This window comes from Kwoniella shandongensis, chromosome 12 (assembly GCF_008629635.2).
Source record: "Kwoniella shandongensis chromosome 12, complete sequence".
Taxonomy (NCBI): Eukaryota; Fungi; Basidiomycota; class Tremellomycetes; order Tremellales; family Cryptococcaceae; genus Kwoniella; species Kwoniella shandongensis.
The window spans coordinates 796,963-823,494 of record NC_089298.1 but is presented as its reverse complement, the minus strand read 5'-3'; the positions used below and the strand labels follow the sequence as shown (position 1 = coordinate 823,494).

The 26,532-nt window shown below is 50.0% G+C and overlaps 9 protein-coding genes across 9 annotated transcripts; 4 read left to right on the top strand and 5 right to left on the bottom strand.

Annotated features, from left to right (window-relative positions):
- Window positions 1-116: 116 nt before the first annotated feature.
- On the top strand, window positions 117-2,468 carry CI109_106585 (uncharacterized protein; the record flags this gene model as incomplete). The annotated part of the gene is made up of 6 exons (XM_032003939.1): window positions 117-569; window positions 752-851; window positions 935-1,328; window positions 1,415-2,139; window positions 2,219-2,250; window positions 2,313-2,468. 6 exons carry the CDS (start codon window positions 117-119, stop codon window positions 2,466-2,468), a joined length of 1,860 nt encoding a protein of 619 aa, XP_031861937.1.
- Window positions 2,469-2,575: 107 nt separating this feature from the next.
- On the bottom strand, window positions 2,576-3,344 carry CI109_106584 (uncharacterized protein; the record flags this gene model as incomplete). The annotated part of the gene is made up of 5 exons (XM_032003938.1): window positions 2,576-2,628; window positions 2,735-2,809; window positions 2,917-2,956; window positions 3,024-3,066; window positions 3,247-3,344. 5 exons carry the CDS (start codon window positions 3,342-3,344, stop codon window positions 2,576-2,578), a joined length of 309 nt encoding a protein of 102 aa, XP_031861936.1.
- Window positions 3,345-4,437: 1,093 nt separating this feature from the next.
- On the bottom strand, window positions 4,438-5,833 carry CI109_106583 (uncharacterized protein; the record flags this gene model as incomplete). The annotated part of the gene is made up of 6 exons (XM_032003937.1): window positions 4,438-4,504; window positions 4,567-4,673; window positions 4,890-4,955; window positions 5,052-5,093; window positions 5,203-5,606; window positions 5,779-5,833. 6 exons carry the CDS (start codon window positions 5,831-5,833, stop codon window positions 4,438-4,440), a joined length of 741 nt encoding a protein of 246 aa, XP_031861935.1.
- Window positions 5,834-6,523: 690 nt separating this feature from the next.
- Window positions 6,524-7,450, bottom strand: CI109_106582 (uncharacterized protein; the record flags this gene model as incomplete). Its single annotated transcript, XM_032003936.2, has 1 exon — window positions 6,524-7,450. The coding sequence occupies one exon, from the start codon at window positions 7,448-7,450 to the stop codon at window positions 6,524-6,526; it is 927 nt and encodes a 308-aa protein (XP_031861934.2).
- Window positions 7,451-8,109: 659 nt separating this feature from the next.
- On the top strand, window positions 8,110-10,970 carry CI109_106581 (uncharacterized protein; the record flags this gene model as incomplete). Its single annotated transcript, XM_065967868.1, has 9 exons — window positions 8,110-8,403; window positions 8,465-8,653; window positions 8,723-9,023; window positions 9,090-9,219; window positions 9,291-9,333; window positions 9,430-9,530; window positions 9,581-9,664; window positions 9,725-10,020; window positions 10,114-10,970. 9 exons carry the CDS (start codon window positions 8,110-8,112, stop codon window positions 10,968-10,970), a joined length of 2,295 nt encoding a protein of 764 aa, XP_065823940.1.
- A 310-nt stretch (window positions 10,971-11,280) lies between these two features.
- CI109_106580 (uncharacterized protein) lies at window positions 11,281-12,720 on the bottom strand (the record flags this gene model as incomplete). Its single annotated transcript, XM_032003934.1, has 5 exons — window positions 11,281-11,417; window positions 11,478-11,702; window positions 11,771-11,841; window positions 11,919-12,334; window positions 12,442-12,720. 5 exons carry the CDS (start codon window positions 12,718-12,720, stop codon window positions 11,281-11,283), a joined length of 1,128 nt encoding a protein of 375 aa, XP_031861932.1.
- An 891-nt stretch (window positions 12,721-13,611) lies between these two features.
- On the bottom strand, window positions 13,612-15,148 carry CI109_106579 (uncharacterized protein; the record flags this gene model as incomplete). The annotated part of the gene is made up of 3 exons (XM_032003933.1): window positions 13,612-13,662; window positions 13,739-13,808; window positions 14,034-15,148. 3 exons carry the CDS (start codon window positions 15,146-15,148, stop codon window positions 13,612-13,614), a joined length of 1,236 nt encoding a protein of 411 aa, XP_031861931.1.
- A 2,226-nt stretch (window positions 15,149-17,374) lies between these two features.
- Window positions 17,375-20,721, top strand: CI109_106578 (uncharacterized protein; the record flags this gene model as incomplete). The annotated part of the gene is made up of 8 exons (XM_032003932.2): window positions 17,375-17,752; window positions 17,830-19,499; window positions 19,554-19,725; window positions 19,777-19,854; window positions 19,901-19,966; window positions 20,019-20,261; window positions 20,323-20,447; window positions 20,601-20,721. The coding sequence occupies 8 exons, from the start codon at window positions 17,375-17,377 to the stop codon at window positions 20,719-20,721; spliced, it is 2,853 nt and encodes a 950-aa protein (XP_031861930.2).
- A 444-nt stretch (window positions 20,722-21,165) lies between these two features.
- Window positions 21,166-26,521, top strand: CI109_106577 (uncharacterized protein; the record flags this gene model as incomplete). Its single annotated transcript, XM_032003931.1, has 20 exons — window positions 21,166-21,778; window positions 21,887-21,994; window positions 22,057-22,153; window positions 22,210-22,280; window positions 22,350-22,673; window positions 22,738-22,977; window positions 23,043-23,553; window positions 23,617-23,940; window positions 24,001-24,162; window positions 24,228-24,360; window positions 24,416-24,490; window positions 24,550-24,712; window positions 24,780-24,977; window positions 25,046-25,170; window positions 25,237-25,382; window positions 25,439-25,676; window positions 25,763-25,967; window positions 26,056-26,192; window positions 26,247-26,339; window positions 26,405-26,521. 20 exons carry the CDS (start codon window positions 21,166-21,168, stop codon window positions 26,519-26,521), a joined length of 4,080 nt encoding a protein of 1,359 aa, XP_031861929.1.
- Window positions 26,522-26,532: the final 11 nt, after the last annotated feature.

Sequence of the window (26,532 nt, the reverse complement as noted above, 5' to 3'; positions counted from 1 at the left end):
TACGGCTTCGCAGCATGATGACGAAGGCATCTCCACTTGTCCCAATGACATTTTGATCAAGGCGCCATCTCTTTCTCTCTCTTCACAGCCTTATCGATCTCAAAAGTCGCCTCGTCATGTCCTCAGCTATCTCTCCTGGGTCTGGCACCGCGGCCGCCCCACCTCATATCCCTGCATACCTGCTTTCTTCTCTTCCTCCATCTGCAATCCCAATACCTCCACCGTCCTCTCTCCCATCTACATCTACGTCTACATCAAACAATGCCCCACACCCTATCAAATCAACACCCTCTTTCCCGCCCACTTCAGGTGGGACTGCAACGACCACGACGAAGGGCAAAACACCTACAGGTCTGAATATAGGGATGTCCCTCCCATCACTATCTACGAACGTATCGGACCTCTTGCTCTCTTCGCTTCTACCGCCAAACTTACCGAAGACGACGACAAGCAAGAAAGTTGGTGCAGGAGCGGGAGGAGGAGTGGGCGTACCTAGGGATCTGACAAGTCAGAGAGAAGGGCTGAGTCTGAATCTGTTGAGTAATAATTTCAGGAGGTTTGTTACTAGAGTGAGTTTGCGTCGTGTCTCTATCCGAATACAGTACAGTCGGTGATGTAGGAGGAGGAGGAGCCGCGATGTTACTGACAATGGGTGTTCGTGAGGGATAGTGGGATGTTCGGGGATAAGATGTCCGACCGGCGAGGGACACGGCAGAGGAAACAAGATGCTGATGGTGCTTCATCATACTAGGTCGGACCGGTCTTCTGGCTCCAGGACAGGGTGGAAGAAGTGTTATTCTGGCGAAAACCAGTCTGGACATGGGCATGGATGTTGGTTTGGACTTTTATCTGTACGTTTTTGGATGTTGGCTTTGTGATCCTCCATGACCTCGTCAACAGCCACAGCCGCTGATACTCGTGATGCTTTGTACAGCTTTCCAACCTCGCACTCTTCTCTTACTCCCCTCTCTCACCCTTATGCTTATTCTCCTACACACTCACGAGAAGATCGTCCCTGTGCCTTCTCTGCTTGGTATCATCGCTCCTCCACCTACCGCCACCGACCGTATCAATCCGACCACAAGCAGCGGGACAAGCAACAACAACACATCTACAGCGACCAGCGCTACGAATGCTGCTAGCACTGCTGTGGTAGCGACGAGGTCCAGTCCAAATTTGTCGACGGGGAACAGTACGTTTTCGGCGAGTACGACAAAGGATGCGGATGGGGAGACGGTAGGCGTGCCAGTCGTTCCCCCGCAGGAAGTACAGAGTGGAGTGGATTACTATATGAACATTCAAGCAATTCAGAATCTGATGGGTCTGATGTGAGTTGCAGCCCTTGCTACTTCTTGATAGTGAATAGATCAGACAGCGCTGACTACCAAGTCATCTTTGTCTTCACTGTCTGCAGATCGGACGCATACGACTATGTGGCTCCGCGATTGACATCGCTACAATCTCCCAATCCGTCACCTTCACCACTCGCATTACCCATCACCCACACGCATCTCATTCTCCTTCTTCTCCCTCCAACACTTTTCCTCCCTCTCACACCATCCCAGTTCATCCCTTACCTCCTCTTACCTCTCGGTCTCGTCCCTCCACTCATCTTCCATCCTAATCTCACTCCTACGCTACTGGCATTACCAACCCATCCGTTGATCAGAAACGGACGGGCTATGCTCGAAGGTTGGTTAATGAGCGATCGACTCTCTGACGAGATCGGACGGAAAAGAATCTCGCGTGTCGAAGTTTGGGAGAACGAAAGATTAGATCCCAAGATCGCTGCACTCTCAACTACCTCAACCACCTCAGTATCATCATCATCCTCATCAACCGATAAAGCGTCTCAGGGAGCACCTATCATCCCTCCCGGGAGCTGGAGTGCGAGATTTTTGAGACCTAGCGATAGACCACCTTGGGTCAAAGTAGCCACTCAGGGGAACAAGTGGAAGAGTGTAGAGGATAACCTTCCGTCGACGACATCTGAAAGTACTACTGGCGGAGGAGGGGGAGGAGAACGAGAGGCCGAGGCGAAGAGGGTTTTGGCGCTGAAAGAGGGCTGGGAGTGGGTCCCAGGAGAAGATTGGAGAGTTGATGGAGCGGGATTATGGAGTGATGTCGGCGTGGATGAAGGTCAGTCAGACGCACACACACACCCTTCACTCATCTTCTCGAAGACTTCTCAGCTGATCTGTATGGTGTGACAACACAGAGGGATGGGTATACTCGGACGATTCGTGGCAGGTAAGCTCGAGCCGTTTGACGAATGAATGGGACAGCAATGGCTAATTCTAAACGGATCGCAGAACGTCGCTCCTTCACCGTACACCGAGGCAGATACCCTTACAAGTGATAAGATCACGACGGTCCCAGCAGGGATGATGCCGGGTCTAGCACTTGGGCGAATCACAAGAAGGAGACGGTGGTGGAAGCGTGTGTACGAGGTTTCGGAGAGTGTATAACGTGATTAAGGACCTGCAGTCTCATGTCCTTGTTGTATTTGTCATGCATTGGTTCGTGTCGACGGCTTGCTTAGCTCGGTCACCACTTCCTTCGATGCTGCTCAGACCTAGGCAATGAGGATGGCGTAACGAATCGCCGAGAGCAGTGAGAGGGTCATCACTATTGAGTGTGTTAGCGACTCTTAATCTTGGCAAATAGGATAGGGGAGGGGAGATTTGGCCGGTCCAGCTCAAAGTCACTTGTGAAGAAGATGAAGGTGACTTACCCATTCCTGCTGGCATGAACTTCCCAGTGACGACGAATCGATAAGACATCAAGATCAGAAGCGCGACGGAAATAGCTACGGTAACATGATAAAGAATTAGCAAAACGTTTCATCGTATGACCCATGTGTATAGACTTGGACACTGGACGAGCAAAGGACAGGACGTGTGCGTCTAAACTCACAGAGACTTGGCCAAACATCGAGATTGTTATTCGAGACTCGCTGTGACCGACCGGATGAAATGCGTTAGTATATGACGCTATTGATGCATATTTGCGCGAGGACTGACGTTCGCTCCGTACGCGGCTATCGCACCTGATCCAACTCCAGCGCTAAGGACGAACAATCAATGCATCGTAGGATCAGCTTCAACTCTACCTCAAAAAACAATCGACCAGTCATTTTCGCAGAGCAGAGAAGCAGAACGGTGAAGGGAATGAGATGGAATGCATGTAAACAGTTGTGAAAGGTGGATATTATCTCGGCAGTAACGTTTCACACTTTCAACTTACACTAAAGAGACGATCGAACCTCTTCTGATACCACCCATTAATCCTCCCACGGCGAGAAGTAGGGCGTATATGAATCCAGGATAATCAGTCGACGGCATGGCGTTTTTTATATATGCAAGGATGTGTACGTTGTGAATCAACGAACAAGAGAGACAGAGAGAGAGAGGAAGCGGTTATTATTGTCAACCGGCTGACGGCGGACAGGCGACGAGCGACGACGGAGTTAAAGAAGTACGCGTTTGACTTTGGAATACTGATTACCCGATCAACTCACAAAGGACGATAATCTTTCAAGGCGTAGTAGCGCAGCCGACCAAAATGGCCAGGAGGATGGGTATGAGAGCAGAATGGGATAAGAATGCATAGATATGAGTTAACCCCCATTCCCGTACTACAAGATGGTGATACTAACACGACTGGGCCTTACAGCAGAGAAGCAGTGGCAGTTGCTCGTATCGAGGTCACGAACGATTGACCGGCTTAGTCTCACATACCATCGCGTCCGAGCCTGCTACTGCGGTCAATATGGCCCCGGAAGGTATAGAACAGGATGACGAAGATTTAACTACGTTAGCATCGAGACAATATTCGCCAGTACATCCGTTCAGGGATCATGAGCAAGAGACGGGTTCCGGCCGTTTACGTCTGCAACGATCCATAGTCTAGGAGTTGGTCTCAAGCGTCCTGTAACTGAGTGAGGAGCGGTCCACACATAAGAATGTCCTACCTGAGATTCAAGTGGAACGTCGCTGATAATGTACTTCCCGTCACTTCTCCCAGTCCAACGTGGTCATTGGCCCTCCTTGCATTCGTCGCGCTCGCCCTGTCCCCCTCCTCCTGGCTTCTACTTCTTCGGTGCGAGGTTGAGGGTCATTTCAAAGTTCAAGCCGCAACTGTAAATTACATCGCACGAAATGAATCAGCAGAGCAAATGGGACTCAGCTATGGTAAAAGGCAGATCATAGTAGGAACACAACATATATTCGAGGTAAGAGATTCAGGACGTGTCAGATCTAGCTGTCAGAGCTCGAGCGAGGTCACTTGGTGCAAAGGATTACGCCAGATCACCCGAGAATGAGCATCAGGGACAGTCGATCAGTACCAAACACGCTCAAAATCAACTCGCAGCGAGCAGGCTGTTTTGGTGATACCTTCATTCCATAGTCCTTCATTCTAGTTTTTCTTTCACAATTAGATCTTCGACTTTGCCTTCTCCTCCTCATCCTTGAGTCTCTGAAGAGCTTTCTGCGCCGCAGGTCTAAGGCCGAAGATAAGCGTGTCAGTCATGTCCCACCATGATTCATTGCAAATAACACCCACCTAGCCATGACTGTCTCGTACCATTTCCTGAGGGCTGGACCGATGTTGTATCCCGCGTCTTTTCGAGTACCACCAAGGAGAGAGTTTATAATGAAGAAAAACATGAACTGATATAGGGCGAGAGGTATTCCCGATGTCAGCTGTCAGTGAACACAATAGTCCTCGGTCATGTCCGATCTTTCCCGCTCGCAGCAAGAGTGTATCCTGAGACTAGATTGCACGAGCCAGGTAGTATGGATTCGGAGAAAAGTGTATGGTGGGGCATGGTCTGAGAAGAGATTGGTGGAGAAGGAGGAATGACCAATGGATTTAACCACACTCACATCACTCTCTCCTGGCTTGTCGGTTCCAGAGAACCATTTGTTGCCCTTGGCGAGGAATCCTTCGGCCTGAAAACGGATGTCAGTGGGTCTTCGAGCACTAATGATGCGCTGTAGCTGGAGTAGTGGACAATGGTCGTCGTAGAAAAATGACCGAAGACTTACCAAGTCGATGGTAGATTGTTGTTGAGGTTTGAGGTATGCGTTCTATCGCCAAGCAATAAAGTTAGCGTTCTTGTGCAGCCCATCACGAAGCACAGGGAGCTGACGCAGATGTAAAGCAAAGGTGGAAGACGGGACTCGAAGTTGTACTCACCACCACCCATCCTGAATATTTCTCAATTCCCTTCTTCTCCTCATCGCTCAGACCTTTAACCAATCCACCCTGTGTCCATCCTTGACCTGTCGCACCGACGATCGCCCCGGCTTGGAAGAGGTTCATCATACTTCCTTCTGAGAAATGACTCCAGAACAAATCATCTTTCGTATTTTCAACTTGGACATCGATCTCCCCCTTCTTCGCGGCATCTTGTACTTCCGGTAATGAGAGGAGGGTGTGGATGATGTATGCTGATTCGGTGAGGAGTTCGTCATCTAGCAACAAAGCGGGAGCTCGACCGAGTGGAGCGATAGCGTGGAGAGAAGGTGGGGCAGATCGTGTAGGGAGTCGGAAGTGGACTTGGACGTTGTAAGGCAATTTGAGCTCTTCAAGGAGCCAGACTGCAGGCAAGCAGAGCCCAGGTCAGCATTAGCTTCTGTACACATCTAGGGCACTAAGCTCAAACAAAGATGGTATGGAATCATGCACACAATGTGGAGCAAGGGATGTGGTAGGGGTGCGTAGAACTGGGAGGACGAATGACATCTCTTGGGTCTCAGTCGATGCACTCACAAATCCTGTCAGATCGACTGACGTTGAGGTGATGCAAGGTGATACTAGGAGTCATTGTGCAGTTCAGTTTTGTTAGTTGGAATGTGAAGAAGAGAAACAAGAAGAAGTGAGTCGACTTGAGATGAATGTTGCACTAGTAGCGGTCGGGGTGAGCCGGGTGAATCAACAGGTTACATAACCGGACATTCACCTCCGACATTTTCGGGTCAATCAAATCACGTCTTCGTTCACCTTCGAACATTGGAATGTATACATGCGACGAAATGACATCAAGACGGTCAGACAGGACAAAACTGCTATAATGCAGAGAAAACGAAGACATGTACAAAGATGATGCAATGCGGGAGACGATAGTGACAAATGTGGACAAAACAGGTAACAATGATAGGTCCAATGACGAGAATATGAACAGTGCTAATTGGGTTGCGCAAAGTTGAAAGTAGGCGACAATGGCGTGGGATGGAGAGAGGAGATGCGAAGAGGGGTAATTGATACGGCTTGAGTGTGCGTATTCGTTGTTGTAGGTATCGTGCGATAGCAAGGGTATCTCGAGATTCTTGAGGGCAAGGGGTATGCAGATCGATGGTGATGTTGAATGTGTGATTCGCAGGAATAACGGTGGGCGAGGGTATGGGGTGGCAGGGTATCACTTCACGTCAACGTATCTTTCTACTGGACAGTGACCCTGACGGTCTGAGAGTATCGTCAACACCGTTAGAGGGCGAGATGGGTGGTAATAATGCACTCACCATAGATCCAGCTCCATGCTCTCTTCCTCATCATCGCTGACTTTCTTCGATACCCCTGCTCGCAGCCTACTTGGACCCCTTGTACCTCCTGCGGTTGCTCGTCCCATACCTCTCCCATATCCCAGCTTGAACACATTATTCATTTCCGCTCCTAGGGCTTCCACTTCTGCCAAGAATTTGCTTCGAGCTTTGGCGAGCTGACTCATCGGATTGCCTTCGACGTTCAGTGGTCCCGGTGTGAGCGTACTAGACATCTCAACGTCTGACATAGGCGTGGGAGAAGATGTGCGAATGGACCGGGAGACATCGTCGAAGTCGAAGCCCATTAACGGGGCCGAGGCGAGGGGAGACGGTACATGTGAAGAGTGGAAGGAGATCTTAGTGGCCGTAGGAGGGGGACTTGAATGGTTGATGGTGGTAGCTGGAGAGGCGGCGACCGAAGTACTGGGAGACTTATCGTCGTCCGAGACTAGCAGTCCGACAATCGAAGAGTTGGAGTACGATCTGGGTCGTTTAGCTACAGGCTCGCCAATAACGGGTGTCACGGGTCGAGGAGTGATTTCAACGCGGGAAGTGGACGCTTCGCTGGTGCTGACACTAGGTCGAGTAGGGAAAAGCGGTTCTTTGAAGAATATGTTCTCTCGTGGTGGAGCAGGTTCTGGTACAGGACTCGCTTTACGGTTCGGATTTCTGAACTTGAGCTTGATGATAGGTCGTGCAGATTCGGTAGACGAGGAAGCAGTGGCAGAGGAAGGGGATCCCTCCCCACGCGTTCGCTTATGCCCTTTGGATTTGTATATTCTAGCTGGCCGCTGTTCCGCACCGGCCATAAGACGTACTTTGACAGGAGGATGGGGACGAGATGCGTGAGGGGACATGGATGGGGAGTGTGCGGCGGATGGTTCAGGGTGTCTCGGTACCATTGTGAAGTCGTAAAATATGGAAGAGTATTGGGTGGCGGTGTCTCGTTATATAGCGCAGGGAAAGAGAGGCGATGTTGAGCCAGTCAATCAGCGATGACCTAGATCAACATACAGTATGCGACATCAGTACACGTTCAAGCAGCTAGACTGACGGAGAAGCTGTCAAACATAGCGAGATCCTGGCGTGTACACTCAACGAACTATTATTGACCGGTAATCAAACCTCGAGTCACGCCTTTGTTTGATTTTCGTCCGGTCAAGCTCTTGCTAGCTCGGGAAAGGTCGAATGTCAGGATCCCATGAATCCAGAACGGTAGAGGGGTGAAGACGATAGAGCTAGAGACGATAGATCGTTGTGGTGGTGGTGATGATGATGATGATAAGGGTGGAGTAGAATGTATCGATGATATTGAAATGATGTGTTGTTGCGGGTCGTAAACCAAACACGAGCTTCCCAGTTCCCGCGTTTCACCTTATTATGTCATCCTAACTTTCACACGGTCAACTCTCTTCGGCACATCACGTGACTTTACTATTCGCTCGAAGGCAGAGAGATTTCCGTCAAAACCATGTCCACTTGTGTACAACCATGCAATACATGCACATGTTCCCTCTCTATCAGACTTTGCTATACGAAAAGTAGTTAGTAATATCGCACGATGACGTCCAGCCCACCGATACTCTCTCTTCTCACTTCCCTTCCCTTCTCGCACCCTTCATTCCAGCCTCTTCTCACCTCTCACAAGCCCTTCGTCTACCCTTCCCATCTCCCTCAACAACCACTCAACAAACTCCTCAACCGTCTCAACACCGTCCTCCTCTCACGTGAGGAGAGCGTAGAACGTAGAGCTGCCCTGGAGATCGCCAGAGGAATAGTAGGACAGGATGCCGAAGGGTGGGTGATGACGAATTGGGGTAAAGGTTGGGTTGGCGCTTGTCTAGGTCATGTAGCTGTGAGTCGTTCAAACAGGTACCTCCTCTCTGCACACAGCTAATCAATCACCTTGCGAATAGTCTACATCCAGTCCAATCATATCATTACCCCCCTATCTCTCTTTTCTCTCAACCATTGTACTAGCATCTTCGCAGTATCCTTCCTTCGAGCGAGAGGTCATCCACCCTCTCATGGGCAAACTATCCGTTTCCCTCCTCAAGCTGATCGAGCGTACCCTCCTCGACTCCAACCCAGAATGGACAGTTCTGGTAAGCTGAAATTTGATAATGCTCGTTACACTACCAGGAAGCTGATAGATACTGCTCTCAATTGTTCAGTTGCAGCTGCTTGAAACAATCAAGACTATTCTCGCTCACTCTCCTGCCAATTTCCGACCCTCCATTCCCACCCTCAAACCAAACTTGTTCAACCTCATCCTTCAACTTCCCACGGCATCTCATCCTTCTCCCCTTATTGTACCGTTCGAGATTAAACAAGCTGCTGCGGGACTAGTTGCTAGTCTGCACCTAACAGCAGGGAAGGCGCAAAGTCCTGCTTCGTGGGGAAGTGAGATCAAAGAGGCTTTGGCAGGAGTGGGCAGAGCGATTGGCGGTATTGTCGGTGATGCATGGGAGGAAGGTGAGCACTTTGAGATGCAATGACCAGCGTCGGGATATCGCACTAAACACATTATCCCTTCGTCAGAGCCCGTCCGAGTCAACCCACCAATGGCGTCCACGGGCCTTCCAGATTTACCGGTAGACCCAATGATGAGATTACCTATCTCTTTGGACTGGCTTGAAGGCTACCTGGAGGTCATACTTTCTCTTCTCAAGTGAGCCCCTTTAGAGAGCAATTAAGTGGTGACACAGGCATGGGGCTGATCTCGATTTTTGTCTTTGTTAGATTCTCTACCAGTCGACCTGTACCAGTTCCCGTTGCTCAACTCGTCTCGGCCGGTTTAAGATGTCTAAGTCTTACCCTTGACACACCAGTACGCTACCTTTTTACGCATCAGCCGTGACAAGCTGACATATCGCGATAGACTGTGTCATATATATCTCCTCACCATCACGCTGCGCTGCTTGCTGCCCTGCCCCGCATCTGGACCGCTGGTGTTCAGCTTCTAGGTAGTGTGGCCTTGGCGTGAGCTATTCTTGAGTCAAAGTTGTCTATTACTGACAGGAGCTGCTTAGTTGTGGTGACCACCTTTTCCCTCACGTCGGGACGATCCTCGATCACACCGTTTGGCTTGCCGAGCGTCTACCTAACACCATGGCGTGGGTTCACCTTCTCTTCTTTTCCTGGACGAGCATTGTGCTAACTCGAGGACGTTATAGGGAGAGCCAAACCCAGCTTCTCAAGTTCCACCACCTCTTCCTGACCTTGTACCCCTCTGCCTTGGTGCCTGCAGAATACCCGACCCGTCTTCTCCGACTCTGCCTCACCAGACTATCCCCGATGCTCGACTCTCGGTCCAAATCTGTAGATATCGGTTCTTCAGCCAATGGTGGTGGGAAGAGGGGCAAGAAGCGTGCTCGAGGAGCAGAAGATAGTTTGGTGGGTGGATTGGAAGGTCGAGATGGCAGAGCGATGGGATTGGACGAATGTGCGGTAGCTCTAGGATCTTTGAGACGTGAGTGACAATCTGACTCTGTTTCAACTGTGCACCAATATCGTTCGTGTTCGTCGAGACGGCAATGCTGATAGCGGACGATAAATCACACAGTCACGCCTTTGCTGCATTCCACACCGCTCCTCTCTCCTTCCCTTCTCACTTTCTCCATCCGACTTCATCTATCCCTCTATCTCACTCTACCTTCTCTCCCCAGCACCGCTTTCACCTCCCCTTCGGCAAGCGCCCAACTACTCTCCGGCGTCCAAAACGTGCTGGAAGAAGCTGTCCTCATGATCGAGGGCGAGGGTGGTACAGCCCGAGGATGGAAGAGTCTTATCATCTCAACGTTGAAACACCAATCTAATTCCGAAAGATTGGCACCGATCTTACATCCTTCTTTACCTGCGATGATGAGACCCCTCCCGCCTTTGGGTCAACTGCATTTCTTTGCGAAAGAGGGAGAGGAGGAGAAGAAAGAGAGATTAGGGATGGGATTCGGTCATCTCGATGATGGCGAAGAGGACGCACAGATGGTGGTGGAATCGCAATTCGCAGCGTTACCGAGTACCAGTACAAACACGAATGGTGGATTGTACAACGCACCAACGTCGACGACGGCACCGATCGTCGTCCCTATCACTGTAGCCGTAACAGCTGCTCCTGCGCCTGCGCCTGCGCCAGCGTTTGCAGCAACACCGGTACCCGCACCCGCGTCTGCTCCTGCTCCTTCACCCGCACATGTACCCGCGCCGCCCGCCGCAGCTGCGACGAGTACAATCTCCGAATCAACATTCATTTCATCTACTACAACGACGCAGAATATCAATCAGCAGTCAACGGTGCCTCTTCCGGCTCGTGCAAATACGAATGAGATGGACATTGATGGGGAAGATGAGGGGATTCCAGAGTTGGATAGTGGGAGCGATGATGATTTGGACGATGACGAGGATGATGAGGAGGAAGAATAACTAGGGTTACAGGTGTGGTATCGTTCTTTCGACTTGCATGCATCGTTACATGCCATGGCCTGTCACTGGGTTGATCTGCTATCTACGGTACAAGCTGTGTCTCGAGGGGTGTCATTTTGCTTCCTTTTGCTCATTGACCACAACATTCCTCAATGTTATACAGTCTGGTCGATCGCTGTAAGTGTCACGTAAAATTGATAATTTATCGCATCCCATCTATGTTAATTATAAAGATCACTATATACAGACCGACGGCTTCGATATCCAATCGTTAACCAGGAATTGAATCATACAGACACGAAAAATATGCCTACGCCCATCGACCCAAGAGAGCCATGAGACCTGAACCCAGCAACATGCAACAGAAGATGTAAGCGAGTTTGCCATCTTTCGACTTCATCGCTCGGGGGTTGAGCAAGATCTCATGAGCCATAAGTTCGACCAGACCTAAACGAAGGACAGGACAAATCAGCTTTCGTTTGAATATTGTGTATCGAGTGCACTCACCGGTGTAGAGCAAGATACCAGCTGAAATGGCATCCAAAACACCACTGACGATATTCGCGGTGGCACCGTTCCCGTTGTACGACTCTCTGACACCGAGACCGATAGCAACACCGATAGGGGTACAAATTGCGTAGAAGATGGCAGCGGCGTATCGAGCCCAGTTGAGTTTTTTGGGCAAGATGAGACCAGACAATCGAGATCCCAAACCTAATCCTTCGAACATTTCTACATACACACATAAAGAATAATCAGTTTGGGTGGTTGACAAGACGATTCATAGTAGATGGACTTACGGTGGAAGATGATGACGATGAAAAGGACGATAAAGTCATCGTTGACGGCGAGTGTAAGACCGATGATTACACTGTGTGACGAGGCAGGGAATCAGTTACTTTCCTCCCTCCGTTGTATCAACCCATATGCTGGCTGGCCTGGACGTACCTGTGCAAGACAACACCAAACTCGAGAACACCGACAGCGATAAGCTGAGCTGCAGCTTCGGCGTCGCTAGGCAACTGGTTGACAGTCTCCACATCTGATCCACTCTCCAAATCACTCTTCCTGCCAAATTTCTCGTTGGTACCAGCAGCGACGAGCTGTCTGTCCAAATCAGTTTCGCGATCGGCATGACGAGAGACGGAAGGGTGAACGTGACCCTGTGTCTCTGGAGCGGAAGTGTCGACGTCAAGAGGGGGCTCGTGATTATGGTTATGGGCATGAGCGTCTGTCTCGTCGTGGCCGTGAGAAGAGTAGTTGAGTCCCAAAGCTTCGAGTTTCCTTGATCCGATTCGATAAGCAGCGACCTCGGCAAAGAAGATACCGTAAACGGATGCCATGGCGATTGCAGGTGTCCAGTCCTAAAGAAGTCAAGAACATATCAGCATTCTATTCCTGTTGATTTCTCCATCAAGATGTCGAGAACATCAACAGAAGAGAGCAGCTCGTAAACGTTTGTGACACTCACATAGTCTGTCCAAGCACCTGTCAAACATTCCGATGTCAATTCATCCCAAGCTGGCGCCAACAAGTGTATGAAAGCAGTAGCGATGATGACACCCGAACCGAAATATTTCGCAAACTCAAATACGGGTTTCGGGATGAAACTTGATTGTCTGAACAAGATCGGTGTCAATGTACCGATGACGGAAGTGACCAGGATGATGAAGATTGAACCTATTCGAAGACCGAAATGAGATTCAGAGTTGTCCATAGCACAAGCGTCTGCTCCAGCGTCTTCTGCCATTGTGATTGATTTAACGATTTACGTCGAGGATGTGAAGGAGGCTGAAGGCTCGATGTACGGTTTGATTGGTAAGAAGCTTCCGAGTGATTCCTCTTCAGCTTTGGTTTTGGGACTCTTTATTTCCTTTTTGACAAATTGCGCGATTTGTCGTTCTTCTTACTGAGTCGCTATCGAGGTATGCGATGCTTTTGAGTGTGTGGTATTGTGATGATGTAGTGGAGTGCGTCGAGGTATATATATATATATATATATATATATATATGATGTATCATATAGTGCTTGATCAGTCTTGACCAAATGCAATCAGCAATCTCTCCATGCATCCACTCTCGTCCAGAGAGGTGCAAAACTGGTCAAACGGGGGGTACTCAAACGGGGTACTCAAAAACGAGGACCCGACCGGATCAATCTCAGTCGCACGTGGTGTCGAACTTCCCTTTTAGGAGATATCGTCGGGTGTGACGAGCTCGTTCTTTTGGAAGCACCACCTCCTGGTTTACGTTTTTACGTTGTAACGAGTGAGCAGATCAGTGCCACATCAAGTTCTTGACCAATGACCTGATGCTAGTTTGTGATGCCAGACAGGTCGTTGCAGCGTCGGAGCTGCTAAATGGTTCCATGGCATCTATCGGGTACTCTTGGTGTTTTATAAATAGCCATCAACATGCTTAGCTTAAGCGAATCATCAACAATGTCCATATTCCAAAAAAAGAACCGAAGCCAAGACTACCAAGTCCGAAACACGAATCATTGTCCATGAGGATCACATCGTCCTCTTCACATAATGTACCGTAAAAGCCGGGTTCCGTCCACTACCCTTGTGCTCATAAGCCAGGTCGGGTCCGTCATTAAGCATATACAAAGCCAGGTAGTCTTATAAAGAGGACCTGACTAGTCGCGAGTCGTAAAGTACACCACAAGGATGACCACGAGGCATGTCGTCTGTAGACAGAGCGGGGGAGTCAGCATACCGTCGAGTGGAGCATCACGGTAGGGGGCGGAGGCTGGTCTCACTCACCAGTAAGAGACCGACGAAAATCATCTTTTTGATTTGACCTCGGGTCTGATGGGCTTGTGCGAGCCATGTGCTGCGAGCGGAAGGTTGGGTTTGATCAGTCTCAAAGTTTGCTAGGTACATTCACGTGTCTCGGAAGCACGTCCGACTCTAACGACCCGACCAGACAAACGCCTCAGAAGTACGCTAGTAAATCTTCCATGCCCAGCAACGATTGGTATCCAGGCCCGCCTGTTGATCTTGCTTCCGCCGCCAACGCACAATGACTCTGAAGAGACAAGTCACACCGCTCACTTACCTATCGCCACCATCTTTCCTCTGTGCCTCATCCACCCTCACACTGACACTGAACCTCTTCCAGAAATCCATTCCACTAGCTCTCCTCGTCCCTCCATTCCTTAACCCACTCTCGCTGGCCAACGCGAGCGGTTTCATCCCTTTCATCCTTGGTGAGAAAGGAGACATGAGTTCTTCGTGACCTTCTCTGAAAAGGGCTTTTTTCTCAGTCATTATATCGAAGCCTCTTATACTTTCTGACGTTGAAGATGATCTTGATCTACCGCCACTGCCTCCCCCAGAGGAAGTAGCAAAGGGTGAGATTGGAGGTGAAAGTGGGGATATGTGTGATTTTGGAGGTGCAGCGAGTAGAGGTGAGATTGGGGATGAAGGGGGAGGAAGGACGAAGGACCGTTGGGGAGAAGTTAAGGGGAATGTTGTCGTTATTGATATTTGAGGTTGAGTAGGTCGATGATGAGGGGACAGATGATAGTTCGTCGAAGGAGAGGGTGGATAACCCATAGAAGAGGGATCAGGAACCGTCCTACTCCGAGTAGGTGTACGAGGGACTTCTCGATGCTGCTGGGTGTTAGGACCGACGTTGGGATTAGACGTCGATCTGCTCATACTAGGTCGCAAAGCCGCAGTCGTGCCACTGGCGGTGGACTGAGGATATCCGAATCCATGTCCTTGACTAGGTTGTAAACTCGGTTCGGGAAACTCGACAATCGTAGGAGGTCTCGATTCCACACTCTGATGACGCTGTCTCGAAGCTCCGGACCATCTCGTACCTTCTTTGATCGGAGTGTGAGGTTTGAACCTTATCGTACTTCCATCATCATCGTCACTGTAATCCGTATGAATGCCACTCTCATAACTCTTCACTCTCGCTTCGAGAACATCATTATGTCCCTCTGTGGTTGCGGTAGGGAGAGGCGACGGACGTCTCTCGTTGATTGGACTTTGGTTGTATGGCGTGACGAGCTCTTCACCATCCGAATCGTCGGTGTCGTAAGGCGTAGAAAGGAGATTACCGATCGAGTTAAAGCCTGAATCCCGTGGGTGGGCATCGGGACGAGGGGCAAAGGCGGGCCGATGGCGAGGTGGTGTGGAGGGCGCAGGCGCGGATGCGGACATTGTGTCGTTGTGAGGCGTTCGTCGCGAAGTGAGGGCTCGTTCTGGCACGACTAGATCAAGGATGAGAGTGGACCTTGAACAGATGTGAGAGGAGTCGATGAGCTGAGTAACTTGGATGTGAAAAGGTACGTATTGAGAACAGGGGTAAATGGTCAGATCGTAACGAGTCGTAATAAAGAACGTATATCGGTCAGAGCAAAAGAGTGTGGTAAGCACGTCGTCAAAGTAATTACAAGAAAGAACGTCTAGATGGACAACAAATACGCAAGGGAGCGCGTCGTATATGAAGAGATGAGAAAGAGATTGAAAGGTTGGCAGTTGAAGATAAAAGGTGAACACGATGATCTGAGCAATGCGCTATCGATCGTCAATGTACGCAGTTCCACAATGTACCGCAATCAACGGAGGTCAGGATCAAACGTGCTCGGACCGTTAATACAGTCCCTTCACCCAAGGGGGAAGGGGAAGGAGGAAAAGCCTTCGTATCCAAGTGACCAAGCTCGAGGCGTAACACACACATGATGTGCGAGTAACTCGATCGCGCTCGGACCACGGATGGCGCGGAGAACGGTCCAAGCGGAGTATCATCTTTTTATTGTTGATAGAGTTAGGATTAGTTAACTTATTGCGGGGCCTTGTTCGTCCTGTTTCTCTGTGCCGTGCTCCACAGATGAGATGTAGTGGGTACATGTACATCTGCCGTCACGTTCCTTACCTACGGGGAATGCAAGAGCTTCATTACCATTGTCTTTTGGACTTGGACAATGTAGGTTCAGACAGAGCTTGGACAGAGGGAGGCGAACAAAGACAAGGTACCAGTTACAAACAAAAGAGAAACGCAAAACGGAAATCTGAAACAAGGGAGTGGAGGGGGACGTGCGGTGGAGGTGTATCATACTGTATAAAAGCGCGAGCGTGGGAGAGTGACCACCAGGACAAAAGAGCGATTTCTTTGGGAGATCTGTAACGGGAACGCTTGATGATTTTGAGAGCTATTGCTCGACCAAATAAAGGAGAAAGTCAAGTACTACTTTCTGAATGTATGGTCAACGAACAAAGTCGATTTCTAGGGAGTGAGGGCCACCCAGATACCGTACACTGTTTCTGCGTCTTGTTGCTAGCACAACGTCTTTGTGCTCTCGAGTTTGACGGGGAACATCCTTTCATAGGGGACCTTCGTCATGTACAGAGGACGGCAGCATGATCTCCAACATTGTCAACACATGTGTGTGGCGCACATGTCGATGGCTTCGTCCAGAAGTCACAGGCTCGTCGTGGTTCTCAGAAAAAGCGCTTCATTCCGTTTGGTGATCTAGCTGATGGTCACACGTTCGGATGGATGTAATGAGGGTGTGAGTGTTGTTGTGGCCCTAGTATGATCAGCTGATAATGGGCGGCTAATTGGACGTAGGAATAATTGCGCTTCCATCACGCTTGTGGGCAGAACATTGATTTGGGGCTGAGGACCGGGTGGGGCCAGTCACCGATAATTCTGTACATATACACTTTTGGGAGCTCGACCGTCACTGCTGTAGTTTGAGGGCTGAGTGAGGTCGCGGTTGTTATCAACGCCATTGACTGATCTGGGCAGAACAGCGGACGCAGTCGGACATTAAACATGGCCCGGACTAACTGCTCAACACACGGTCTGTGCGTTCGCCTAGCGACTGTTAGATAGTAGACTCACTGGCCAACTCACTTTCTCATCGCATTTTACCAATACTTAGTACGTCCCAGAGTAGTCTCCTGAAAAACACTTGACGAAATACTCTGCGACGTCGCACCGACCGATGACCATCATCCGGGTCTTCTCGAAACCTGTATTGACGATGTCGATGTGATAATTGTGATGATTATTGTCCATTGTCTCTCGTCCTGCACTTATCAATGTGATTATCTGGCTAAAGCTCGGACGCGTGGCACAACTGATAAGCTTCGCTGCAACATTGCGCTCGGACCACCGATGTTAGACATGTCGTCATCACTTGCTAGGTAACATTCCTGTCCTGGGTCTTCCTACCCTTCCCTCAGCCTCGTGTCGCCATGGTGTTTCCGGTTGACGTGTACAACACACCCCTACTCCTTTCCTAACCGCCCAAAGGAACCTCCACTTTCAAGTCCACCTTACACCTCAAGAGTACTTTTTCATACCAAAGTTAACTTTCATCCCTCCTCATGATTTGTCCCTCCAACTCGTTTCTCCCGTCGTCCAGAACTCACTGGACGATGTCTGATCATCCCATGTCCTGTGATCGCCCATCACAACCTTCCCAGCGGGATGCCTTCTTCCCCTTCACACTCGACCAAAGCGACACACTCTCCAATCCTATCCTTCTCGATATCATGACTACTGACGCAATGTCGTTGATGCCCAACAGTATAATCTGGGACGGAGAGTCTTACCAGCTTCCACCGGAGATGATCACGAGTTGGGATCTTCCTCTCGATTATACGAAACGTAGCTATGCGGACGACACCTACAAGGAGGATATTCCTACTGCCTCGCAGACCAGCCTAGGAGGGAAAGTACAAGAGGAGCTGGAGGGTATATTGGAAAGAATGGGGAGCAGAGACGGCGATGAGGACGAAGACAGGGAAGCAGGGGTACGTATTCAATCTCTGTGATACTAAACGGTCTTCCTCTGTCCGAGCTGACTCCTGCCTACGTTGTTGGTTCATAGCCTGCTACCCCCCTCAAACAAACGTCTCAAGATGCCCCAAAATCGATCATGCGTACACCGCTTATGAACCATTCCACCACATTCACATTCAAGCAAACCGTCCTGTCCCCGACACCGAAGCACCACCAAACTTCACCAAAAACCACAGTTTGCTTCGGTTCCTTCACCATGTCCGACTCTGATGACGATACCCACGATAATGATAACGATTCAACCAAGGGTAGGAAGCTGTTCGCCACAGTGCACCACGAAATTGAAACGGACCAACTGCCCGAGGTCGATATCACCCTGTCTGGCTCCTCTTTAAGGAAAGCCATTTCGGCGGCCATCGCGGAACTTGCCCTTCCCGAACGTCCTCATTCGCCTCCTCATGCCACCCTATCAGATCCCTCCATCGACAAAGAATCCTCACCTGCTGCTGTGTATCCCGGCCCCGGTGAGGAAGCTCGATCACCTCCTGTGTCGTCATGTGAATCAGCGCTGCCAAAGGCAGTTCCTTCCTCCATTTATAGCGAGGAAGAAGTTCACCAAGCACAAGGCAGAATCGAGACTCCTTTGGGGCAAGAATGTACAACGACTCCAGTGCGGAATGCAGCCGCCAAGATGCAAGTGATAGGTTTACTCAATCCCGCCTTCAGTCCTTTCGACTCAGATCCTCATCATCCTTCGACTGTGACTCAACAACTAATTACCTCGACAGTGATGTCAAAATCTTTCTCTCCTATTCCGCATCCAGGGCAGCCATCTTCAACCGATACAGTCAATTCTTCTTCCCAGGCCCATGAGCCCTGTCCCCTTCGGTCCGATGGAGATCACCAACCCGGACTTTCAAGACAAAGGTCCGCTTCGCCCTTTCCGGAGTCGCAAGTGGTAGCGAAATCTGAGGAAGATTCTACCCATGTTTCCTCTGAAATGACTGTACTAGAAGAAGAGGGTAAAGATGATGAAGATTCCGCTTTTGTCACATCTGCTGGAATCGAAGAAACCCCGTGTAATAGAAAGGATGATCACATCAACCGATCTGACTACCCCCTTAATGATGACAATATGGCAGCTCATGATTCGGATGTCAGATCTCCGCCAGAGCCAAGACTACTCACTCCTACGGCAGACGTCGATCAGCATGATGATCGATCGGCTGTGGATCTGCGCCAATCTGCTCCTGATGGAGACCCAGCCACACCTGCAATGTCGAAAAGGACTCCACCTCCAGGTATCGCTGGGCTTACTCCGACTTCCCTCTCGCCGACCTTCCAGCCGAAAGGTTTACGGGTGCCGCCCAGCTTTTCTCTAGCTTCTGCAAAATGCCGATCACTATCAGACATCCATATGGCGTCTCAGTCTTCTGCCCGAAAGGTCAAAAAGACCTCCAGTCGAAAACTCAAAGGTGCAATGTCTATGAGTCCAATTACATATCATATTTGGTCGACCAACGCTGAGCAATCAGCTGCGGCCAATCCAAAGACGACCCAAACTATTCCGGAGACCGACCTTGCTGGCGGAGCAGACGAAAACGGCCATACGCTGGCGGCTGAACTTGACGTGTCGCTGAACTCTCACGATCTCGGCGACAATACCTCTTGTGACTTGGTCGAGGATGGTGTGGACCAAGAAGGCATCACCAAAGATGACAAGACAGACATTATGAGGTTCTTGGAGAAAGAGAATCAGTGAGTTTCATGCCAGATTCAATATATATGGCTGATATGCTGCGTGAAACAAAGGGAACCCGACAGGACACGGACAGTCTCCAGTAGCCCCGAGCCTGAACCTAAACACCGGCGCCGATTTTGGAAGAAACAAGAAGAAACGCTGCAACCTAGAAACCAGACCAGAAGCAAGACTATAGCTGCATCCAGGTCTCGAACCAGCCTTGCCTCTTCGAGCTCACAAGTAGTAAGTCTCTATTTAAAGACAATTGAGCTCGTTGACATGGATTCATCTTAGGTGAGCGGGGAGAGGTCAAGAAGTAGTCGTGGTAAAAGGAAGTTAGAAGTCGTGATTGACCGACAGGAACTGCAAGCTGTATGTTGTGGTCCATGGCACGGAGTCGCTGATCTCCTTTGCGTAGCCTCAATCTCGTCTTCTGTCGAAGCGCCAGAAGCGGCAGGAGAATAGAGCCCTTCAAAGATTTTGGGTTCGTTCATCTCTTCGGCAACGTTCGTTATTCCCGTGCTAACATGGCCCAGCAATCGGATTGGGAGGCCTTTACACCCACTCCACGTCGTGCCAAAACCATTGCGATTCAAGCGCTCCGAGGCTCCTCGTACCCAATTGAGACCGCGGACGACGAGCTTTCGGCGTCTTGTATGGAGGACGAAACAGCCTATGCGGCGGTGGACAAGCCCGAGGCAGTACCCGAACTCAAAGCATGCACGCCAAAGACGAGGAAAGGACAAGCCTTGCACGATCGGTTCTATGCGGCAGAAGAGGTGGGTTGATGTATTCACAAAGTCTAATTGTAATACTGATTGCTCCGTTTAACGAGGACAGGATACCGTGATCCTTCAGACGTGGAATAGACGATACCCTCTGACAAGAGCCGTGCTAGAAGAATGCAGCCAAGCCGGAGTGGATGCAGGCTTCCCCAGCCGATCACACGGTGCTTTGAAATATAGGTCAGTCTTTAGCCATTAATCATAGGGAGTCGATCAGTTGACACCTGCATATGGTTTCTGTATGAACAGGATTGCGCACACGTACCAAAAAGAGCTCTCAAAGCTGTCTGCGAAAGAAGAAGAAGAAGTCATCCACTAACACATAATTGTTAGTAAGACTGGGAAGCAGGAGTACAACAGAAGAAGAGGTGAGGCGGCGCTACCGAGAATTGCCCTCTTCGCTATCGCTAAGGACAAGTTGCAAGGCGTGACAGATACTGCAGGGAGGAGATAGCAGCACAGTAGCATGAGTCATATACACATCACACTCTGTCGAACATTACCTCAATCATTTTCCATTCAGTTCTGTCATACACCCACGGCACCGCGTGTCCCAAGTATCATAGGTATGTACAAACATGTCATATATGCATCATATGTAAGATATAGTTCCCACAAGCAGAACACTCTGTATAGCCACGAGTGACATCGAGTGATCGAGTCACGTGATTTGACATTGAATCTCGACACGCCGTGTTGCGCTTCCCTCAACTTCGAGTTTGGTCTTGATCGTTGGACATTTCGTTCTTCTATTACCCATCCACGTTGCTCCTAAGTCATCTCCTCACATCCTCAACCCATCTCTACGATCAGCAGAAGTAGAACGGCGCTAGTATATATCTCAAAAATCGGTTGCTTCTGCGCGGGCTAAGCTGCTCCGAGTTTCGCGTGACGGACGATGTTGTCTTCCCTTCCTTCGCTGTCTAGACTCAGTCATCTAGCTGGAGGATCTTCCGACCCATCTTCTCAACCTCAACAGCAACAACAGCAACAGTCTCAACAACAACAGCAACAACAACCTCTGTATCCTCAATTACCTAATGGTCAGCAGTATCAACAATCTCAGCAGTCTCAATACGGATATGGAGGAAGTGGTGGACAGGTCCAATCTCAACAACCTCAAGGTCAGATAGGTTATGGACAGCAATACAATGGCGGTGGGACGCAGGGATACAATCCTTATGCCGTTAGTCAAGCACCCGCCTACAATCAAGGACCAGGCTACGGTGGTGGTGGTGGTGTCGTTCAACAGTATCAACAACCCGGTTCCGTACAAGGACAAGGACAAGCACTTTATCAATCTCAACAACCTCAATCATCTATAAATCTACGTTATCCAACTGCCGGGATCTCTCAAACTCAACTATCGCCCCAACCTCTCGAAAGCGTTAGTAAAGATGAAGATCCGGTATATGGACCACTTGGAAGAGCGAGAGGAAAGGTGGAAAGAGCTATGGTAGCGGATAATGAGATCAGTCCCGACTTGATAGATGGGTTTGGACATCCTGCGAGTGAGTACAGGCGTCGCGATGGACGGGAGACGTGACATCTGCGAAGCAATGGTCGGACGGATGGTAGGATGAAGGGAAAGGTTGGCTGACGGTTTTATCACGTCGTAGATCACAGCGAACCATACGTCGCACCTCCAGGCAATACCAACGCATTCAAGTGCTGTCGTTTGACAAGAAGAACACCTCTTCCTGACGAGCTGCATCAAGAGCTGAACTGTAAGTTGATACCATCTCTATCACTTTGAGCGACATTGCAGAGCTGACTGAAATATTCTTAGACAAACACCTTACTGCCAAGATGGGTCTGTTCCCTGAGATCGAACGAGCATGGTTCACTGTAGACAACAAGCTGTTTTTGTGGGATTATAGTGATGGGTACGTCGCGTGCCCGAGCGAGAGTGGAGATTGCCAGAGCTAATTTTGTACTACAGCCGCGACTTCAGTCGGTACGATGAGCAAGATGACACGATCCAGGCTGTTGGCCTTGTGAGAGTTCGAAAAGGTGAGCTCTCGACGCTTCCTTCTCTACACTGGACACCAACTTTTGTGCTAATGTTCTATTCGTTTTGAGATGTCTTTGTTGATGACATCACCCACGTCCTCGTCATCTGTACTTCTGCCAAAGCCACCCTCCTCGGTCTATCTCGACCCTCAAACTCTCGTGAGATCAATCTCTGGGCGACCAACCTCTCAGTCGACACCCCAACAGCCATGATCGACATCAAGGGGACGGCTGCGGGACGGATCTTCATGCTTGGAGCCAACAAAGATCTTTATGAGCTGGACTACTCTGCGAAAGACTCGTGGTTGTTTGGAAGTGCGACAAGTATCAAGGTGCATAATCGATCAAGTGGGAACATGGCGAACTGGCTACCTTCTGTATTGGCTTCAAACAGTGAGTGTAGGGTGCTTGGGGCAGACAGAATCGCGCAAAAGACGGTGGCTGATGTATCTGTCAGGCAAAGAAGGGGTCGAGAGCTTCGTGATCGACGAACAACGGAGTCGTCTTTTCGCCCTGTTCACCAATGGAGACATCGAGTGGTTCGACATCGCCGGTACCAAATTCGAAACCAGGTCAAGATACCCGGTGTCTCGCTTAAAGCAGTTGTTCAACGTCCAGGCGGTCAAGATCGTGTCCATTGCTATTGTAGGGAGGCATGAGAGTCAACGGGCAGGTCTCGTCGCTATCACTTCCACTGGTCAGTCCTCTCGATCCTTCACGCAGAGCATTATAGCTTACACTTTATGATGATACTCGTCGCAGGTAACCGTATCTACTTCGAAACTTCTATGAGTTTCGGTATTCCACACGCCAGATCTCCCCCATCCCTATCTTCCACCCCACTCGCTACCCAATCTTTCTACTCATCAGGCACATTCATCGCCGTTCAACATGATACCGCCGCTCCCCTTCCGCAAACGCACCTCACCTTCACCATCCCTCATAGTGGTCGACAATCTGCTCTTCGAGAAAACTACGAAGCCTTTGAGGCTCCTGCCTTCCAGGAGTGGACGACAACAGAACTCATCCCCAGTCAAGTCTGGTCAATTGTCGAGTTACCCTCTACGAACCCTGCGAACTCTCCACCCAGTCTCACCAAGAGCGATGGGATTGCTCTCAATCCCTTGGCGAGACAAGCTACGACAGAAGCCAGAGGGTTTTTGGTGCTTGCCACGAGCGGACTCTTTTGGGTAAATCAGCCAAGACCTATCGACATGCTACAGAGCGACTTGGAGCTAGAGAAGGAGATTGCCATCAGCGCTGTTAGAACGACGTGAGTGTAACGAGTCTGCTCGATCATAATGTTTCAGAAGGCTGATCCCGATAATTATCTCAGCTTCGGAAAGAACCAAATCGCAGCTATGTCTTTGGTATTGGGATCGGAAACCGACTTGAAACAAGCCGAGGTGGCCTCAGCAGTCTCTACAATCCTCCTTTCTTCCGGTGACCCTATCATCAAAGACTCGACGGGCGGCAAGATCATCTCTTACTCTGCTCGACATGAGGGATTGGCTCTGGCCATAGCGAGGTATCTTCGACCGATCTGGAATGTCAAGGTGACAGTCCCTGTCGTTGGTGGTAGGCTGGTATTGGCTATCCCTGAGAGCCCGTTACTGGCTGTGCAAGGTCGATTGGAGAAACTGAGGAGGTATCTCGACGAGTGAGCATACTAGTTCTCGCTCTTCGAAGGCAGACTTGCTAACAACACCCTTTGTTCCAGCCATCCGTTCCAGCGATATCAGACCGAGGGGGATGCGAAGATCGCTTGGGATCAAGAGGAGATGTCCCTCCATGGATTGCAGGTTCTGCTCAAGCAAGCTGTCGAAGCTATCTCGTTCATCCTTCTCCTGTCAGACTACAAGATGTCAGATATCATCGCAAAGTGAGTCAGCCTTGTATATCACCACATATTTAAGACAGCAACGCTAACTAAGCTGCTTGATCTAGGACGGATATGGGCACGCAGCAGACTCTTTCGAATTTGACTTTCCAAAGCTTCTTGACTAGTCTGGATGGGAAGGACGTAGCCAAGCGATTGGTCACAGCTTTGATCGAGCAGCAAATCGGACAAGAACTAGGAGTGAGCGAAATGCGGTGGTCGACATCGATTGGGACACGCTGACGTGCATGCTCAGATCGATACTCTCAGCGAGATCTTGCAACAACGATGCGGGACATTCTGTCAACCCGGAGATGTGGTCATGTACAAGGTGCGTCAGACCGCTTGCTTGTTTCAGACAGTGTTGACAATTGTATGTTTTGCAAACAGGCTGAGGAGTCTATGCGACGCGCTGAAGCATCTCGGGACTTCTCTGATCGGAATGAGAGTCTTGCAGAATCCTTGAGATTGTTCACTAGAGCAGCGGGTAGTATTCCTGTATCAAGATTACACGAGGTTTCGAAGCGATACCGAGCTCTGCAATATATCAACGGTAAGTAGGCCTTGTGGTAGTCAGTGATCCTGTATCTTGCTTCGGGCCTGACATACCACAATTACAGGTGCCATTGAACTTCCCCTGAAGACCGCAATTGATCTCGATCCAAGCGACAAGGCAGTGGACTTTGTACGAGATGGCAGCCATCCCTCTGATCCCAGAAAGGCCTTGTTCGAGGCTAGGAAAGAATGTTACGAAATGGTGATCGAGGCGTTGCAGATGTTTGATGAGATGCTGGATAAGACGGTCGTGAATGGCGATTGTGAGTTGGAGTTTTGCTAGGTGCTGTGACCTGAGTAATGGACAAAGCTGATTTGGGGATTGACACAGCTTCCGCTGCCATTCAGAAGCGAGATGAAGCGTACGCCTTGGCGATCGCATCAGATGACGAACTGTTCCACTTTTACTTGTATGACTGGCATGTCAAGCGTGGATTGCAAGAGCAGCTCTTAGAGGTAAGCGAGTCTGGTACCGTTCCACATTCAGCGAGACATGGAGCTCATTCTGTACAATGATGATAGTTTGACACACCTTACATCGAGCGATATCTCCAACTTACCTCGAACGACCTTGAAGACCGTCGAGATCTGCTTTGGAAGTTCTACGCTCGAAGACATGACTTCCTGCCTGCTGCTCAAGCCCTTTCGACACTTGCTACGCGACCCAGGTGAGTAGTTCGCTTATCCATACTGAGATTTACTAGGCTGACACCTAGTCGTCCAGTCCGATGGTCCTCCACGATCGACTGTACTACCTAGCCCAAGCTCTTACATCCGCCAAATCCGCTGCGTCACTAGGTTCCGAAGATGTAGAGTTCACCTCTCGATTGCAGGAGCAGATCGATGTGGCTCAAGTGCAAATGGAGGTAGCAAGAGCCGTGGAACTACACCCGGAGATGAGCGCGGACGAGAAGAACGATGTGTTGGCGGGGTTGAACACAAGTCTGTTACAGCTTGACGAGGTGAGTAAAGCACCAATGCGCTTCCCTCAAGGGCATGATGTGGTCGAGTCCAGGTCGGTCAGCTGATCATCTTGTCACGCGCTTAGCTCTACCAAAACTTTGCACGACCACTACGACTATACGAGCCTATCCTCTTGATCCTGAAGACCGCCGACACGCGACTCGACGAGGTGTGCGAGGCGGTATGGAAGCAGCTCTTGAGTCAATATGGACGAGGAAGTAGTGCTGCTCTAGGCGAAGCGGTGAGGAACTTGGCTCGAAGATACTTCCCGAGTGAAGCGGCTCCACTAGGTGAGCATAATCTCTACTCTATTCCAGGATAGTGACCTTGTTAAGGTCGCGAAAGAGCGAGGAAAGCTGATTCAGTGGTTCGCCGCAGACATCATGGTTCCCGTCGTGTATGCCGAAGCGACTGGATGCGAGGGTGGTGAACCAGGATGGGTCTCACAAGCGTTATTGGAGGGTGGCGTTCCCCTTCGAGATCTATGGGAAGCCGTCACTGGCTTATACGAGAACGTAAGTCCTCCTTGTGATCGCAAGTGTCGGCGTAACGCTAACTTCGTGACATAGTCCGACGACGAGGAGAGAGAATATTACGCGGGAGAAATTTCGGTCCTTGCTGCCAAGTGGGTAGATAGGAGGGATGAGATCCCAGCTGCCGAGGTGAGTACAGTGTCCCCACTTTTCCTTGCTTGATACGAGGTGTATGCTGATAGATGGTCAACCAGGTCGAGCGATTCGCTTCTGCTTACTTGTTGCGGACCAACGGAGCTCAAGGAGATGAGGCGAGACGCGCAACGAGGGAGAGGTTCACAACTGCGAAACAAGCCGCGGTGAGGTATTAGAGGGTAGAGTG